This window comes from Anabrus simplex, chromosome 11, assembly GCF_040414725.1.
Source record: "Anabrus simplex isolate iqAnaSimp1 chromosome 11, ASM4041472v1, whole genome shotgun sequence".
In the NCBI taxonomy this organism is placed as follows: Eukaryota; Metazoa; Arthropoda; class Insecta; order Orthoptera; family Tettigoniidae; genus Anabrus; species Anabrus simplex.
Window position 1 is genome coordinate 15,607,440 of NC_090275.1, and position 18,937 is coordinate 15,626,376.

An 18,937-nucleotide genomic window follows, 5' to 3' on the forward strand; every position below is an offset into this window, starting at 1 on the left:
CTTCGGTTATCTTCGAGATTCGTATTGGCAACCTTTGAAACACAAACTAAGAATCGCTTATCATCGCTGTGCAACATCTGGCGTACACTTTAAGTACTCGTACTGTTGTTGTTTACACAGCAAAGCCAAACTATAGAATTCATGCTAGGAACACGTTTCGCAATGGGAAATGTTATATAGTATTATATATTGTGTGTGTGACACAGTTGTTTGCTTAAAATAATAAAGGTTTATAAAATTCATATCGATCGATCATATTATCGATTCAATTCAGATTTCATTTCCATTCAGTTGGCAGTATTAACGGAACCCTTCTTACTTCTCCAACGAGTACAAAAATCTATCACTAAAAAGTGCGCAGATAATACGCCACTTGATTTTTTCCTGTGGGGTTTGTCAAGAATCAAGTGTACCAGGTACCAGTTCGTGATCTACCAGAACTGCGTCTTCTTACTCGTGCAGCTATCACAAATGTTACGCCTACAATGTTGCAGAACACTTGGAGAGAAGTAGAATACCGATCAGATGTTTGTCGCGCCTAATGGTGCGCATATCAAGGTTTATTAGGTATGTAAACAAACCTTTTGAGTTACCCTACTTGTAGAAACAAACCGCAAGTAAATATCTCCACTACTTCTCAAGTTATTAAATTTTACATTATTATACCTTTAACCCCGACACCTTGTATATACTTGTATTTTGACAGTGAGCACAGTTTCAATCCAGAACTTTTCCTTTCTTCACAGAATGCCTTCCACATCTTATTGACCGAGAGATATGACGGTAAATATCCTCTCTTAGACTTTCCTCCGCCATGATGGATCTCTCTGCATTTATACTTTTTGATGCAATTCTTAATTGCAACCGTTATGTCCCTGTGTTCCTTGCCTGTTCTGTCACCCCCTCGATTTTCCGTAGGTAACTTTCCAGTATGATGAAACGTACTAGCCAGATAAGATGATCTCTCCTTTGACATGTCGGAAATTCCTTGAAAAGTTGCAGCACAAAGAGGACGTATTTCACCAGTTTTCTTCCTAATGCTGTACTTTACAGAAACAGTTTACTTCTTCCTAGCACTTTCAATGTTCACTACCCTGCGCTGAGGTGTGGAAATGTGCATATACTTCAACAGACACTTGTCTTGATCAATTTTGTTCAAAGAAGTCACATGATGCTGGAATTCTGTGATATCTTCATAGCAGAGTTCAGCAGCTTTGCATTGTTTCATTCTTTTAGTTTCTGTACTAGTGGGCAAGTCTTTGAGTCCATGAATGCATTTAATATTAAGTTCATTTTTAGTTCTAGCTAGCTTTCCAGGTACTTTCTTCTTGTATCCACACTTGACACATTCCTGAACTGGCACGCCAGTTTCAGAATCTTCAGATTCATTATTCATACTGTTGTAGAGGGAAATAGTTCCTCACACAGCAACTTGTTTAAAACTTCTCAGGAAGTGAGTTTCATTCTGTCGACGACAATGAGGGCTAATCGTGGGAACATGTGGCATGCAGTTCCAAGAATACATCCTTTCAATAACGGAGTGTGGCATTCCATTGTTCCACAGAATAACACTTCTGATTATCCATAAGAATGCCAAGTGATTAATAGTTAACTGCATTTATTGAGTTTTGCTTTAACTTTACGAGAGCATGTATCGACTTTTGCAAAAACCTAGTGACTTCAACCACTTCTATACATGGCAAATGTTGACTTATGCAAAAAATGATTGCGCAGGATGGTGAGCAAGGTCAAACTGATAACATTAGCATGCATAACTCAATTTTGAACACATTTACATTTATCAAGTTTTGAAAAAATGCACCTCAATTGTGACTGGATTGTTTTTATCACGTTTCAAACCTACTTCTCTCCCCAAAAAAACCTATACTGGCCCAAGTTACGACATATTAAATTATCACTTTGTTAACGATCTCGCCTGCTATATTACTAGCAACAACTGTGAACATTTCTTAACTAAAGTAAACTTGTTTCCTCATCCCAAGATGGTGCAGCTCTTTTCTTAGAAAGGCCCCCAGTGGAAGGGAGTTGCATGTACCATTTTTATGACAAATCAACCTTCCTGCCATTCGTAAATCTCTGGCAATACGGTACCGGGAATCGAACTCAGGCTCCCGAGAATGGCGGCTAATTGTCCTAACCTTTACATTGGCAGACATTCCAGGCCTTCGCTACGGAGGCGGACAATTCTTAACTACGAAACACAGATGTACCACATGACTTCGACGTGTATTTTCATTGCGTAGGTCGTACGGACAAAATTATTCACAAATTTCTGTAATGTGATCAGAGCTGCATACGGCTTGTAGCCACTTTGAAGCGGAATCGTTTTTCTTCTCTGACTAATCACGTTGAGGGTTCTTGTATGAGAGATTTATTTTTTTCATTTTCTTCGTCTTGAAAAGCCAAGGGGGGTCTAATACGCGAGTAAATACGGTAAGTACCTACAGTGATCCTCACGAGTTACTTTCACACCATCAATACAGTAATTAAAACTGGGAAAACCTGACTTTTCATCCCGTTTACCATCATACTATTGTCTGCTGTCCATCTCACAACACTGTCGAGGTATTTTTGCAGTCGCTCACAAACATGTTTACTACTCTATAAACTGTAACATCATCTACAAAAAGACTTATCTGTGATTCCAGTTCTTTACCCAGGCTCATTTTGATTTTAGCCGGGGGTCTGATGTTACGTGACTTTTGTGATGAAACCCAGGATTCCAACCTCAGCCTTCCTGGAGGAACGCCAGCAGTGAAGCCACTGAGCTACTCACGCTCCCACGCTTAGATTCTAGACCGCCCTTCAAAAATCAACTCAGCTAGGATCAAAACTTGGGATCACAAGCTCAACACACTATTGCAGCTCCAGTGAGGCAGATTTAGTAACCAGAAACTAGGCATTGTGTGAGAATATTCATGTTCAGAAATTACGTCAACAACTATAAAAGACACCCTGAAGGGCTAAACCATCAAACACAAGAAAATTAATAAAAAAAAACTGGGTAGCAAACATACTTACCTCCTCCATGAGAATGAGTGTGAAGAGCACATCGTGGTCTCGGTTATAGAACGGCAGGCGTCCACACATCATCTCGTACATCACCACACCGATACCCCACCAGTCTACGGCCCGACCGTAGTCATTATCCTCGAGGACCTGCCAGAGTCAGAGGAAACTGATTAAGTCATTATACAAGATTCCTCCAACATCAGAGATCTACACAGGAGTATCATCTATAACTGTTTCACTAACAATCAATCCATCAACTCTTCAATCATCATTGATCTGCATTTATAGCTGTTGACCAGGTGGCAGTCTCTCCATCAACTGTTCACCTAGTCTTTCCTTTAAAGCAAAGGGCTTGGAAATTTATCAAACATTTTTCCTCTTCCTATAAATGAAAATTTTCTTATATTCTAACTTTATCTTCATATTGTGATTTTCATATGTTTAAAAACTCCACTCAAACTTATTCGTCTACTACCGTTATTCCACGCCATCTCTCCACTGACCGCTCATAACATACGCCTTAGTCAAGCAGCACGTCTCCTTACTCCCAAGCCTTCCCAGCCCAAATTTTGCAACATTTTCGTAACATTACACTTTTGTTGGAAATCACCTAGAAAAAAATCGAGCTCCTTTCCTTTAGATCTTCTCCAGTTCTCGAATCAAGTAATCCTGGGGTGGTTCCCATACTCTGGAAGCATAGAGACTTATTCGCCCTCTCCACAACCTTAAATACCCTCATAACCATAAATGAAGAGATCTGTAAACTTTATTTACAACCTCATTAATGGGATTACCCCAATAAAGATCTTTCCTTCTATTAATACCTAAGGACCGTACCTACCTCACCCCCATCAACACAGTAATTCAAACTGAGAGGACTTTTCCTCTTGGTGAAACTTACAACCCGACTTTTCATCCTGTTTACCCTCATGTGACAAGCTGTCTGCAGTCCTTCTCACAAAACTGCTGAGATCATTTTGCAGTTGCTCACAATCCTGTAACTTATTTATTACTCTATTCAGTATAACATCCTCCATAAAAGCCGTACGTGTGACTGCAGTTCTTCATTCATATAATTTTTATACATTAAAAAAGTCTAGTAATACTCCATTTTATGTTTTTCATTTACAATTCTTCGACTCTGTTTCTTTATTTCTCTATAATGATCTCTACCTGTCTGTCGTCCACTTCTTTCGTGCCAGATTATTTTCTTTCTTTGACTTCTTCACCTCCTCATTCCACCCAGGGTTATCTTTCTCTTTCTTCCTGCCTGACAGAGATATTTTCTGCTTCTTTGACAAATACTTCTTCCTCCAAAGAGCCACTGTCATTTGCAGGGATATTCTGTTTCACGTTTTCATAATGCCTTGTGGAGAGCATGCTGTTGGAGTGTATGACAGCTGTCACAACGCACACATGGAGAGATGGCACATAATCAACAGCAGTCGAATACAGGACAGACTTTACATTTCCCCAAAGTCCAGGGAGTTTAAGTCAGGAGAGCCTAGTGGCCAAACAAAGGTCAGATAACTCGGCAATTATGCATTTCTGGACCCACATTGTCATACCCTTTTTCTTTTTCCCTTCTCACTCTCTGTATAAGGATTCATTCCAGAAATTTTTCCATTTAGTTTCTTACACACTGCAGTCGAAGGCCGTTCGCTGAACGGGCTGTGGAATTTATTGTGGAGAACAAAGTCCGCTCAGCATACATTCTCTGGATTTCATTGTTGTTACTACAAAACAAACGTACCATGTGAGTTGATCGGCAACGCAGTATGAGATTTGGTTCATATATTTCTTTAAATAAATATAGACGGCAGCAAACTACAACTCTACACATCATATTCTTCCTTTCAAATTGTGTCAGAGACCTGTGTCGACTCGATGGCAGTGTGTACGTAATGGTGGCTGCATGCGAACATAGACTAAACGAAAGTGATTTATACCAACTGAACAGACCTAAGAGATCACACATAATATTTATTTACTTATTACATAGATTTATCTCTTATACATACAATTATGAACAGCCCCAAAACCTAATACACTCAATATCAGCCACATTTTAAACGTTGAACTTTTAAACAAAATGAAAAACCTACTAATTTCAATCCACTATTTCTTTGGTAAGAGATCTATCAATTGTATTACCGTTTTTACATATATGAAGTAGGAAGTATGAACTCAAATACAGTGAAATAAAAACTAGTATTTAATTTTCACATCCGATACTAGTGAAAAATGGCCAGTCCAGAGGATTAAAATGTATGAAGGTGATCAAGATCTCAATGTGTTAATAGTTCGACTGTCAAGTATATTAGCATAACAAGTCATACTTATGAACTGCACTGTTCAAGTCTGTGGAAAGGAAAATTAGCATGAGTTAATGTTTTAACCTTCTCGGTATAAAATGTTCACTGATTTATGAATTGATGCAAGGAATACTGATGTTTAAGAATGTCAGGAAATCACAGTGATCAATTCTACCCTTTATAACTGAAAAGAAATGCATTGTTCTCCTTTCTTATCTCTATGCCATTCTATCTGAAATTGTACATTCAGTGTTGTCTCTAGAACCTTTCTAATGGGCGCACCGTTGTTTTTACAGACCGTCCGGCTAACATAACCTAGATGTGTGTTTTAGTTACATAATATTAATACACATTTGAGTCATTAGGTGCTCCAAATTAAAATGTTAATCTCGAAACTGACTTCCAACCTATTAGGTCGTGTTACGTACATTTAGTACGTGTTGAAGAGAGGTTAAGTACAGAACATCTCTTCAACACGTACTAAATGTACGTAACACGATCTAATAGGTTGAAAGTCAATTTTGATTACAATGCGGTCGTGAAAATTCAATATCCACTGTAAAACTGTTTATTTAACTGATAAATCTTCATTATTGTATCAATTACATCTCAGTTTAAATGTTTATGTTGACTCACACGTAGTGTCATGTGCAAGCAGTGTCTGGAATCACATCCGAGCACTTGATTCTGCACGATGTCACAAACCTGTATGACACTCCACAACAACCGAGTGGTAAGCTTCAGTGTTTCATGATTAAGAACGAGCAGTAGAACATACATACATATCCCATGTCGTTCCATCTATATGATGGGTCGGTGAATGAAGTCCCTCCACTAACTTCTTTGTACTTTTCTCCTTCTACAATGTTGTCCCAGTCCCCTCTTCATTGCTGAATGTAGTGTTTCATCATGTCTGTATATCACATTCTTGGCCGCCCTCCTGGTCTTGAATATTTTAACAGCAGATCATACTTTTTCTATGTATGCGATCAGGATCCATCACTCGCATGTGGCATGTAGAGCACTAGAAGTTCAAACTACTCTGTTGTGTCTTGTTGGTGATAACAACACTAAAATAGTTCAATTTTGCAGTAAATATTTAGCTGTCTGATATCATTGTTAATGCCCTCTGTGGATCAGTGGTAGAGTGTTGGGCTCCAAATTCCAAGCTAGCGGGTTCAAACGCGGCAGAGGTAGCCAGATTTTTGAAGGCATGTGAAGGATCTCTGGTGACACATTTGGTGTTTGCCCGACAAAATTAATTAATGCTCGGTCATACACGCCCAGGAGGGACGCAGTTTACTCTGCCATCTAGTAGGCCTAGAGTAAAACGGAATCTCACAGTTGACAAGCAGACAGCCAGTTGGCGTCAAATTAGAATCCTTGTACACGGTAGCTGAGGCCATAGGATGAAAATCCACAGCCTGTTTCCAGTCATTTGACCGGGTGAAGAATGGAATGAATGAAGCTCCCATCTAGCGGCGAGGATAGAATTTGTGCCGGTTGCCAAAGCCTGTCGCACTCTCTGGAGCAATGATTACAATGAATGACAGATGAAATGAAATGATATTGGAGAGTGTTGCTGAAATTCAACCTGACAGGGAAAACCAGAGTACCCTGAGAAAAACCTGTCCCACCTCCACTTTATCCAGCACAAATCTCACATGGAGTGACCAGGATTTGAACCATGAAACCCAGCGGTGAGAGGCTGGCATGCTGCTGTCTGAGCCAGGGAGGCTCTAGGCCATAGGATGACGATTATTATAATAATTATATTATTATTTATTATTGCCCTGAGGGGAATAAATTGAAATTTTAGCATATTCATATTTTATGTTGTATTCCATGCCCCCCGCTACTCATTCTTGGCACCTGGCTGACGAACATTTCTGGGGAGAACACTGTACATTAGTGAGTTGATCTGTTCTTCTGAACTACCATATAAGAATTGCGTAAGAACTTTTGTTGTCAATTTCTGAGATGTGTATCTAATATCTAGAGTCCACAAAATGTTGCATATTCTAAGTTTGGCCTTGTAAGTAATGGACAGGAACAAACAGATGACAGGTCAGTGTAGGAGGAGGTGAGAAGGATAATTACCACATCTTCATACATATCGGCTTTCTCCTCATCAGCTCTCTTCAGCACCAAAAAGCTTCATTCCCCAGCTTCAACACGTATTGTGGGACAATCTCAACAGATCTTCAGGAGCAATGCGGAAAGTCAAGCATAAGGAGGAAGAAAAGGGAGAGGACAAAAAGATAAGTGGTAAAAGACTTCAAGAAAAATAAAGCCAAGTTCTCACCTCGGGAGCCAAGTATTCGGGCGTACCACAGAAAGTCTTAGTCGTCCGCCCATACGTGATGTCTTCTTTACACAGTCCAAAGTCGGCAATCTTGATGTGCCCATCTTTGTCGAGTAAAAGGTTCTCCAGCTAGAAAACAGAATAACTATTTTACAAGTAGTGATGATAGAGAAGGTTTAAATCCTACAATCCTCACATGATCTCAAAGGAATATGGGTAACACTGTAAATCCCTCAAGAATAGAGAGTGAGAAGAATGTTTATAGTGTAAAAAGTTTCAATGAACTTCATCCCTGCCTTCTCCAATCTTCACCATTTCAGGTCTAATTTCATCTATTCCTGCTGCTTCATGACAATGGAGTTCATTTAACATCCAAACTTCCTCAAGCGTAATTTCACCAACATCATTTTCCTCCTCCCCATGAGCTCCATGAATATTTCCTTTTACAAGAAGATTTTCAAAATATTCCTTCCACCTGTCCAGTGATTCCCTGGGATCTATAATGAGTTCATCTGAATTACTCAAAACACTATTCATTTCCTTTTTCCCTCCCTTCCTAAGATCCTTTATTACTGTCCACAAAGGTTTCCCTGCTGCTTGACATAGCCTTTCTAGGTTATTACCAAAATCTTCCCATTACTTCTTTTTGGATTCAACAACTATTTGTTTCTTTATCTACGAACAATTCCCTATCTGCATCAGCCCTTGTTTGGAGCCATTTCTGATGAACCTTCTTTTTAAGTTTACAAGCTGCGCTCACTTCATCATTCCACGAAGATGTTCGCTTTTTCCCATCTTTACACACAGTTGTTCCTAGGCATTCCCTTGCTGTTTCTACTACAGCTTCCCTGTGTACCACTCATTCTCTTACTATATCCTGAACCTGTTTACTGTCCACTGTTCGAAACTTCTCACTAATCATATCCATGTACTTCTGTCTAATTTCCTCATCCTGGAGATTTTCTACCCTTATTCGTTTGTAGTTCACTACAGATCAGATAGTAGTCTGTATCATCGAAAAATCTCTGAAAAACCCGAACATTCCTAACAGACTTCCTGAATTTGAAGTCGGTTAAGATATAGTCTGTTATGGATCTGGTACCCCTAGCCTCACATGTGTAGCGATGAATAGCCTTATGCTTGAAGAATGTATTTGTATTCGTAACTGCTAAACCCATACTAGCGCAGAAGTCCAGCAAACGCTTATCATTCCCATCAGCTTCCATGTCTTCCCCACATTTACCATTCACCTTTCGTATCCTTCAGTTCTATTTCCAACTCTTGCAATTAAGTCGCACATTAGCACTATCCTATCCTTGCTGTTGACCCTGACTACGATGTCACTCAATGCTTCATAAAACTTGTCAACTTCGTCCTCATCTGCTCCCTCACATGGTGAATACAATGAGACAATTCTCGTCCTAATTCCTCCAACTGACAAATCTACCCAAATCATTTGCTCATTTACGTGCCTAAAAGAAACTATGTTGTGTGCAATGGTATTCCTGACGAATAGCCCAGCCCACACTTTGCCTTTCCCTTTTTAACACCCGTCAAGTACACTTTATAATCTCCTATCTCTTCCTCATTATCTTCCCTTACCCAAATATCACTTACTCCGAGCACATCCAGATGCATCCTTTTTGCTGACTCAGCCAGTTCTACTTTCTTTCTTCCTTCCATAAGCCTCATTAATATTGATAGCTTCCCATCGAATTCCATTTCGTTCGCCAAGTTGTTTCCAAGAGTCCCTCGTCTGTCAAATGGGAGTGGGACTCTGTTACTCCTGTAAGCCCGACGCTTGCTTAAAATGTTCTGTGCTCGTTAAATTCATGAAGCAGGATGCTACCCTATTTACACATAGTCCAAATGAGGATCTCTCCTCTAACGGGTTAGGGACCACGGTGGATTGTATAGTCCTAGCCGCCCGAGCTCAAGGAGGGCCATGACGCAGAATATGTCTGAGATGCCCACTCCCATTCCATAGCAACTGGTATCCCAACTCTCAGAACCATTTACTAGGCCACTCAGCCATTGCCCATGGTTAATGAACTAGGACGTGACTACAGTAACCCACACCATGAACCATAAACATACACATGTTCAGATAAAAATAACAAATTCCAATAATTTACAAATCAGTTACCCAGGTTGGATTCAGAAATGGATATGGAACTCGTGAGGCTCTTTCTGATTTAACAACTCTTCACTTTACAAAGGAAAATTTAAATGTCCTCCTATTCAATTCATACACATCTCCATCATTAAATGGAGTAATAATAGTCAAACATGTTCTGTCTCGTTTAAGCCATCTCCAGTGAAAAAAGTTATTTTTACATAATTGAAGCTAAAAAGTGTGTTAAAACCTATGAAGAAAAGAATGAACACAAATGAGATAAGACGGAAACAAACAATAAGTGTATATAGTGAGGTTGTGGACCTCTTAGGGCAAATTGTATAAACTGTTTGATCTTAGATCAGAGACGAAATTGATCTCGGTTCACGTATAACTCGGACATTTGTATTGTATAAATGTTAATCTGAGATCCATTCGCACTAAGATCAACTTTGACTGGAGAAATTTCTCCGATCAAACTCTTTGATCTTAGTTCAAGCAGTTGTTTTCTATTTGAGATACAAGAACAGATGATTGTTAGTAAAATATTACCTATGTTGTTACAATAAATGGTAAAAAAATACGCTGAAGTCTAACCTGATACATTGTTGTCCGTATATAGGCAATATTACGGCTCTTCAATCTCGTAATGTGCCCATACCGCTGAAGTCTACGCTTCTTTATTACACTCGGGACCTCATTTCTCCCAAAATTCTGCTGTAGTCATCGTTTAGTAGAATACAAGTCTCTAAACCATATGTAGTACAGGGTTGTTTTTGTTTTTTGTGATATTTTGTAGTCCCAGAGTAGATTTCTGATTTGATTTTAAAAGTTTGATGCTTTCTGTGTCCTGCTGAATATTTCCTGCTTGACTATATTATTATTATTATTATTATTATTATTATTATTATTATTTATTTTCATTTTATGGTCTTCATTGGACCACTTCAATCTATTTTATAAAAAAAGTTTTTCAGTTTTCTTTCAGCCCAATACTTCTTCATTCTCTCAGATTTTAACTTTCCTCCTTAGTCTGTAATCATCCATCCCATTGTCCGTCTGTTGATTTTGGTTTGTTTGTCTTTGAAGTCTGTTTTGACCGGGCGAGTTGGCCGTGCGCGTTGAGGCGCGCGGCTGTGAGCTTGCATCCGGGAGATAGTAGGTTCGAATCCCACTATCGGCAGCCCTGAAGATGGTTTTCCGTGGTTTCCCATTTTCACACCAGGCAAATGCTGGGGCTGTACCTTAATTAAGGCCATGGCTGCTTCCTTCCAACTCCTAGGCCTTTCCTATCCCATCGTTGCCATAAGACCTATCTGTGTCGGAGCGACGTAAAGCCCCTAGCAAAAAAAAAAAAAAGTCTGTTTTGTTTTCTAACCTTCTATTATAATTTGCAGTTCCCTCATATCTTCCTTGATTTCTGTAATCCATCCAATGTAGCTCTTACTGTTCTGTAATGTTTGAACAGTTCTCCTGATGAAATTGTTTTCTGGTATCCTAAGTAGATCTGTTTCTTCCTGATTGTGCTCATTATCGGTTCCATTTCCTTATAGACTGTTCCATTAGAAGTTACAGTAGTCTCCAGTGTCCATTTTCTTGGTAGTTTTTCTTTATGTACATTCTGATTATTCTTTTTTAAATCTTCAGTAATCTGTCTATTTCTGCAGTGTTAGCTGTTCTGAAAATTGTTTCACTTGCATATGTTATTTCTGGTTGTGTAACTGTTTTATAGGGTTTTAATTTTGTGGCTATTTAGAGGCCTTTTTTACTGTATGTGTTTCTGGTGATATATTGTGCTTTGGTCAGTTTATGTATTCTATTAAGCCATGCCTGCTTTTCGTTGGAGTTTCATGTTATTATTTCCCCTAGATATTTAAATTTGTCAATGATTTTGATTTCCTGTCCATCTATTGTGATTTTATTTGCGAGTGCTGAGTCAGTTAACATGATTTCTATCTTGTGAAAGGATATTATTATTATTTCTCCTTTTTCTTCTTCTTGTTTTATGACCGCATAGGATCACTTTAGTCAGTCCATCGTAGGTCTCTTTGACAGGATTGTTCAGACGCTCTGATCTTCGTGCCATTTCCTCGGTTGAAAATGTGCGTGTTGTTGGTTTATTTTGTGTAAGGATAAAGTAAAGGTTTGTATTCTTGAGTTTTGTATTCAATTTTATCTTATTTATGGTGTCTTCTGTTGTAAGGCCTATTTCCTTCAGATCCTCTCTTACTTCTCTGATCCATTTACATCCTGTTGTGGTTTTTGGGACGAGATTGTGTTGCAGTAGTTGTTTCAGAAGTCTCGAACACTGCATCCTAATGATATGTCCAAAGAATCCCAGTCTCCTCTTATGCATAGTATCTGTAATGGGATCTAGCTCTTTGTACATGACCTTGTTAGGTATTATCCACCACTGTCCATCTTTCTGGTATTTTTTGTTGATGCAGGTTCTTCCAATCCTCCTTTCAATTTTCTGAAGTCTGTCAGTCTTTGATCTTTTATTCAGGTGAAAAAGTGTTTCTGCTGCATATGTAGCTTCCAGTTTTATAACTGTGTTGTAGTGTTTTATTTTTGCATTTATTGATAGACATATCTTTTTGTAGATGTCCCATTTAATTTTTGTGCTTTAGCTAATCTATTTGTTCTTGTTTGGATTGAGATTTTTCCATTTAGGTTATGTGTTATTACTTCTCCATGATATTTAAATTGAGTCACTATTTTGATTTTACTACCATTTATGGTAACTTCTTTTAGTTGTGTTGGGTTTTGGGGCATTTTTTTTTAAAATGATATTTTGAGGGCAATTTTGTTTGCAATGAAGTTCTGATATCTGGGTTTTTGCTTCTTTTATATCAACTGCTAGTAATGCCAAATCATCAGCAAAACCCAGGCAATTAGGTTTTTATTATTATTATTATTATTATTATTATTATTATTATTATTATTAGGTTCGTCACGACCCCTGAGGATCACGAGTGACTTGTTTGGTACGCCTTCTTTCTTCCCAATACCTCTTCATTCTCTCAATCCTCCTATTTCTCTCGCTTCCATGATGTGAATCTGGATCCTGGTGTCTGTCCATCTGTGACCTTCCACGAGCTTTTTGTATTTGGACCTATCCTGTACTGTCATCAGTGGATATTTTTCCTTTATGCCAATAGTCTCCCAATCTTCTCTGACTTCCTTCATCCACTTATTTCCAGTTAAGGAGGTTGCATTCCATATCTTCTTCGTCAGCCTACTGTCATCCATCCCCACGAGATGTCCAACAAATCCTAACCTTCTCTTTCTTAACACACTCGAGATTGGTTCTATACTCGCATATAATTCCTGCCTTGATCTGTGTACCCAGATTTCACCTTGCTTTCTGGTGCCCCATATATGTCTTAAGATTCTTCTTTCCTCCTCCTCCAATTGTATGCATGCTCTCTTGCCCAATGTCAGCGTTTCAGTTGCATATAATGCAGCATTCCTGATGGTTATCATGTAGTGTCGCAGTCTGTCGTTCCTCGAGAGGTTCTTCTTTGCATATGTAGTCATGGCTGCAGCCTGACCAACTAGGGTGAACATTATCCTGGCAGAAGGTATAAAATGCCCTCTGGGGCTCATTACCTCAGTTGTAACAACGCTACCGATATTGCGGTAGCCCAGCTTAATACTTCGGCTTGTGAAGTAACCATGGAGCACATGATAGTCACTACTTTACCCCAGCGGGTTAATCCCCCGTCGACCTCAGTCGACACAAGTTGTTGATGTTGATGTTGTTGTTATATATGTACACTGTCTTTACCTCATTTAAGTTTCAATCCTAAGTGTGGTTTGAGAGAGAAAGGTCCTATAATGCCATCATTAGTCAGGCAGGAAAGGTAAGAAACCCAGTACTTAAGAATGAACTGAAGTGCTCTGACAGTTTGATTACATTGCTTGTATACGTCCTTTTTCTTTTCTTTTGTTTATCCTTTTAGTTTGAGTGTCACAGTTTTAAATTTAAAAATGTCTGTCTCTCTTTTTTTTTCTTTTTTTTTTTTTTAGCTGTTAATATTATAATAACTTTCATCCTCAAGAAGAGAAAATTATCATCTCAGTTTTTATCTGGGGCTGATAGCTTCAATGTTTGCCCCTTTAAAATGGCACACAGTCATCATCACCATCACCACCTGTATTATATATGATACATCACTGTACAGCACTGCGTCCAGTACAGCAAGAAATTCTGACTTAATAATCAGATTTTTTTTAAACAGCAGTGATACATCTGAAAATTGACACTTACCTTAAGATCACGATATATAATGCCTTCTTCGTGAAGGTATCCTAACGCTGAAATGATTTCGGCACCGTAAAACCTTGTTCTATCTTCAGAGAAGACCCGCTCCCGTGATAAATGGAAGAACAATTCTCCTCCGTTCACATACTCCATGACAAAACATAAACGGTCTGCAGTCTGGAACGAATACTTGAGAGACTGAAAATAAAAATTTCATAACTATGATTACAAGTTCCTCGTACATACGCTCTGAAAATCAGAAGTTCAGTCACAGAGCGACTGTTTAGAAGAAACAAAAGCACTGTTGGTCTCCATAACACTTTTTTTTCAACTTATAATAATATTACAATTAAAGTAACCTTTTGAAGAAAAGAGGGTATAGATGGAATGGAAAGAGGCAAAACTTGTGAAACTATTGAGGATGTATCCCACCAATAGGCAAATAATCACCATCATATTATTATTATTATTATTATTTGCTTCCTTCTCAATAAGGTGGGCAGGCTTCGATTTTTGAACAAAGTATTTTTAGCAATTAAGAATTATGTCCTGTGGTTAGAATACATAAGCTTTTTTTTTCCTGCTTTGGATTTCAGAAAAAAGAAGTCCCATGACTAATGATCGTAAGTTTAAAGTTATTCAAGGCGACAAGCTGAAAGACAGACTTGTACCAATCACAACTCTGATTTCAATTATAGATGGCAGCTTAAATTGTGCTGAATAATAATAATAATAATAATAATAATAATAATAATAATAATAATAATAATAATAATAATAATAATAATAAAGGTATGCTAATGCTCTCGTGATTCCCATGCATGGGTATTATTTTCCAAAGCACCTACCACAGAGGAAGAAGCTTTGATAATGATGTAGGAACACCAGTAGAAACATACGGCAACACAGCACTCCCGCAACTTTGCTCGGAATCATGTGTTACAACCTGTTAGAACTCACACACATTCTTTTAATAGAACTGTAGTTTCATAATTCATGTTCCAGTCATCTAGTTCCGTGCTGATGCAACCCTATACGGGTACATTATAAAAGTTTCGTTAGCCAGCAAAGTGTTTGCCTATCTTGTAGACTGTCTGTATTAGTAGCTATACAGATAATTGGTTGGGCTAATGGTTACTGCAAAAAAACGTTCCTTGGCTATCCCTATGAACATTTTCGCAGCAACAAGTAATTCAACCTATCAGCTCTTGGCACTACACGATAACAATTCGACACTGGATAATACATAAAATAATGCTTCACTGTAATCTTGTTTAACGTAAGAAGGACTGGGATGGATAAGCCAACAGACAGGACTCCCAACACTTCCTCTCAACCATGGTCGGTATGAACACTTGATAGGATAAGAACTGATACAGCAAAAACTAAAGCCACCCTAACAAAATATGCAGGTATATGCAAAATGACGCTTGTGACTACGATTTGAAGCAATCGTTACCATTGCCCAAATACATACATACATACATACATTATCATTATAGACTGTTATGCCTTTCAGCGTTCAGTCTGCAGGCCTCTGAGAATTTACTAAACGTCGCCACAATCCTCGATTTGCAACTAGTGTTGTGGCCTCATTTAGTTCTATACCTCTTATCTTTAAATCGTTAGAAACCGAGTCTAAGCATCGTCGTCGTGGTCTCCCTCTACTTCTCTTACCCTCCATAGCAAAGTCCATTATTCTCCTAGGTAACCTATCCTCCTCCATTCGCCTCACATGACCCCACCACCGAAGCCGGCTTATGCGTACAGCTTCAACCATCGAGTTCATTCCTAAATTAGCCTTTATCTCCTCATTCCGAGTACCCTCCCGCCATTGTTCTTGCTACTTTCATGTCTGTTAGTTCTAACTTATGAATAACATATCCTGAGTCCACCCAGCTTTCGCTCTCGTAAAGCAAAGTTGGTCTGAAAACAGACCGATGTAAATATAGTTTCGTCTGGGAGCTGACTTCCTTCTTACAGAATACTGCTGATTGCAACTGCGAGCTCACTGCATTAGCTTTACTACACCTTGATTCAATCTCACTTACTATATTACCATCCTGGGAGAACACACAACCTAAATACGTGAAATTATCGACCTGTTCTAGCTTTGTATCACCAATCTGACATTCAATTCTGTTGAATTTCTTACCTACTGACATCAATTTAGTCTTCGAGAGGCCAATTTTCATACCATACTCACTGCACCTATTTTCAAGTTCCAAGATATTAGACTGCAGGCTTTCGGCACAGTCTGCCATTAAGACCAAGTCGTCAGCATAGGCCAAACTGCTTACTACATTTCCACCTAACTGAATCCCTCCCTGCCATTTTATACCTTTCAGCAGATGATCCATGTAAACTACGAACAGCAAAGGTGAAAGATTGCAGCCTTGTCTAACCCCTGTAAGTACCCTGAACCTAGAACTCATTCTACCATCAATTCTCACTGAAGCCCAATTGTCAACATAAATGCCTTTGATTGATTTTAATAATCTACCTTTAATTCCATAGTCCCCCAGTATAGTGAACATCTTTTCCCTCGGTACCCTGTCATATGCTTTCTCTAGATCTACGAAACATAAACACAACTGCCTATTCCTCTCATAGCATTTTTCAATTACCTAGCGCATACTGAAAATCTGATCCTGACAGCCTCTCTGTGGTCTGAAACCACACTGGTTTTCATCCAACTTCCTCTCAATGACTGATCGCACCCTCCCTTCCAAGATGCCAGTGAATACTTTGCCTGGTATACTAATCAATACCGGGCGAGTTGGCCGTGCGCGTAGAGGCGCGCGGCTGTGAGCTTGTATCCGAGAGATAGTAGGTTCGAATCCCACTATCGGCAGTCCTGAAAATGGTTTTCCGTGGTTTCCCATTTTCACACCAGGCAAATGCTGGGGCTGTACCTTAATTAAGGCCACGGCCGCTTCCTTCCAACTCCTAGACCTTTCCTATCCCATCGTCGCCATAAGACCTATCTGTGTCGGTGCGACGTAAAGCCCGTAGCAAAAAAAAAATACTAATCAATGAGATACCTCGATAGTTGTTGCAATCCTTCCTGTTCCCTTGCTTATAGATAGGTGCAATTACTGCTTTTGTCCAATCTGAAGGTACCTTACCAACACTCCACGCTAATTTTACTACTCTATGAAGCCGTTTCATCCCTGCCTTCCCACTATACTTCACCATTTCAGGTCTAATTTCATCTATTTCTGCTGCCTTATGACAATGGAGTTTATTTACCATCCTTTCCACTTCCTCAAGCATAATTTCACCAACATCATTTTCTTCCTCCCCAAAAGTTTGGCTGTTTGCAACACCACCAGGATGATTTCCTTTTACATTGAGAAGATGTTCAAAATATTCCCTCCACCTCTCCAGTGATTCCCTGGGATCTATTATGAGTTCACCTGAATTACTCAAAACACTGTTCATTTCCTTTTTCCCTCCCTTCTTAAGATTCTTTATTACTGTCCAGATAGGTTTCCCTGATCCCTGTATGCCATCCATTCACTTTCTATATCCTGAACCTGTTTACTGTCTACTGTTTGAAACTTCTCACTATCATATCCATGTACTTCTGTCTAATTTCGTCGTCCTGGAGATTTTCTACCCTTATTCGTTTGTAGACAGATTTCACTCTCTCTACCCTAGGCCTAGAGATACTTAGTTCACTACAGATCAGATAGTGGTCTGTATCATCGAAAAATCCGCGAAAAACTCGTACATTCCTAACAGATTTCCTGAATTCAAAGTCTGTTAAGATATAGTCTATTATGGACCCGGTACCCCTAGCCTCCCATGTGTAGTGGTGAATAGCCTTATGCTTAAAGAATGTATTCGTAACAGCTAAACCCATACTAGCACAGAAGTCCAGCAAACGCTTCCTATTCCCATTAGCTTCCATATCTTCCCCACATTTACTAATCACTCTTTCATATCCTTCAGTTCTATTCCCAAATCTCGCATTGAAATCACCCATTAGCACTATTCTATCCTTGCTGTTGACCCTGACCACTATGTCACTCAATGTTTCATAAAACTCCTCATCTGCACCCTCACATGGTGAATACACGGAGACACAATTCTTGTCCTAATTCCTCCAACTGACAAATCTATCCACATCATTCACTCATTTACGTGCCTAACAGAAACTATGTTGCGTGCAATGGTATTCCTGATAAAGAGCCCTACCCCAGACTCTGCCCTTCCCTTTCTAACACCCGTCAAGTACACCCTATAATCTCCTATCTCTTCCTCATTATCTCCCCTTACCCGAATATCACTTACTCCTAGCACATCCAGATGCATCCTCTTTGCTGACTCAGCCAGTTCTACCTTTTTTCTTCCATAAGCCCCATTAATATTGATAGCTCCCCATCAAATTCCATTTTGTTCGCCAAGTTGTTTCCAAGGAGTCCCTCACCTGTCAACTGGGAGTAGGACTCCATTACTCCCATAGGTCCGAGGCTTGCTTAAAATGTTCTGAGCTTGGTAAATTAATGAAGCAGGATGCTACCCTACTTGCACATAGTCCAAGTGAGGATCTTTCCTCTAACGGGTTATGGACCACTGGTGAATTGTATAGTCCTAGCCGCCTGAGCACAAGGAGGGCCACGACTCAGAATATGTCCGAGATGCCCACTCCCATTCCATAGCAACTGGTATCCCGACTCTCAGGACCACTTACTAGGCCACTCAGCTGTCGCCCATGGTTCACGAACTAGGACGTGACTACAGTAACCCACAAACATGAACCATCATTGCCCAAATTACCCAATGAAAATTTTGTGCAAAGATTTTGACACAGTCAGTGACAACGCTATCGTAGCTGCTTCACACTGAAACAATTTCAACATTTGAGGAGAATCAGAGACACAATAATCATCCTC

The 18,937-nt window shown here is 39.3% G+C and overlaps 1 protein-coding gene across 3 annotated transcripts in view; it reads right to left on the reverse strand.

The window, feature by feature from the left end:
• Akt (Akt kinase) overlaps positions 1-18,937 on the reverse strand; it is a 319,015-nt gene that overhangs the window by 13,459 nt on the left and 286,619 nt on the right. For all 3 annotated transcript variants that reach the window (XR_010861220.2, XM_067155279.2, XM_067155280.2), the window contains exons 6-8: positions 14,043-14,234; positions 7,654-7,782; positions 3,043-3,180 (exon numbers count right to left, since the gene is read on the reverse strand). Coding sequence is in view for 2 of the 3 variants with exons in the window: in XM_067155279.2 (XP_067011380.1) it covers positions 3,043-3,180; positions 7,654-7,782; positions 14,043-14,234 (459 nt within the window). In the remaining variant the exon portion in view is untranslated. The remainder of the gene's footprint in view (positions 1-3,042; positions 3,181-7,653; positions 7,783-14,042; positions 14,235-18,937) is intronic.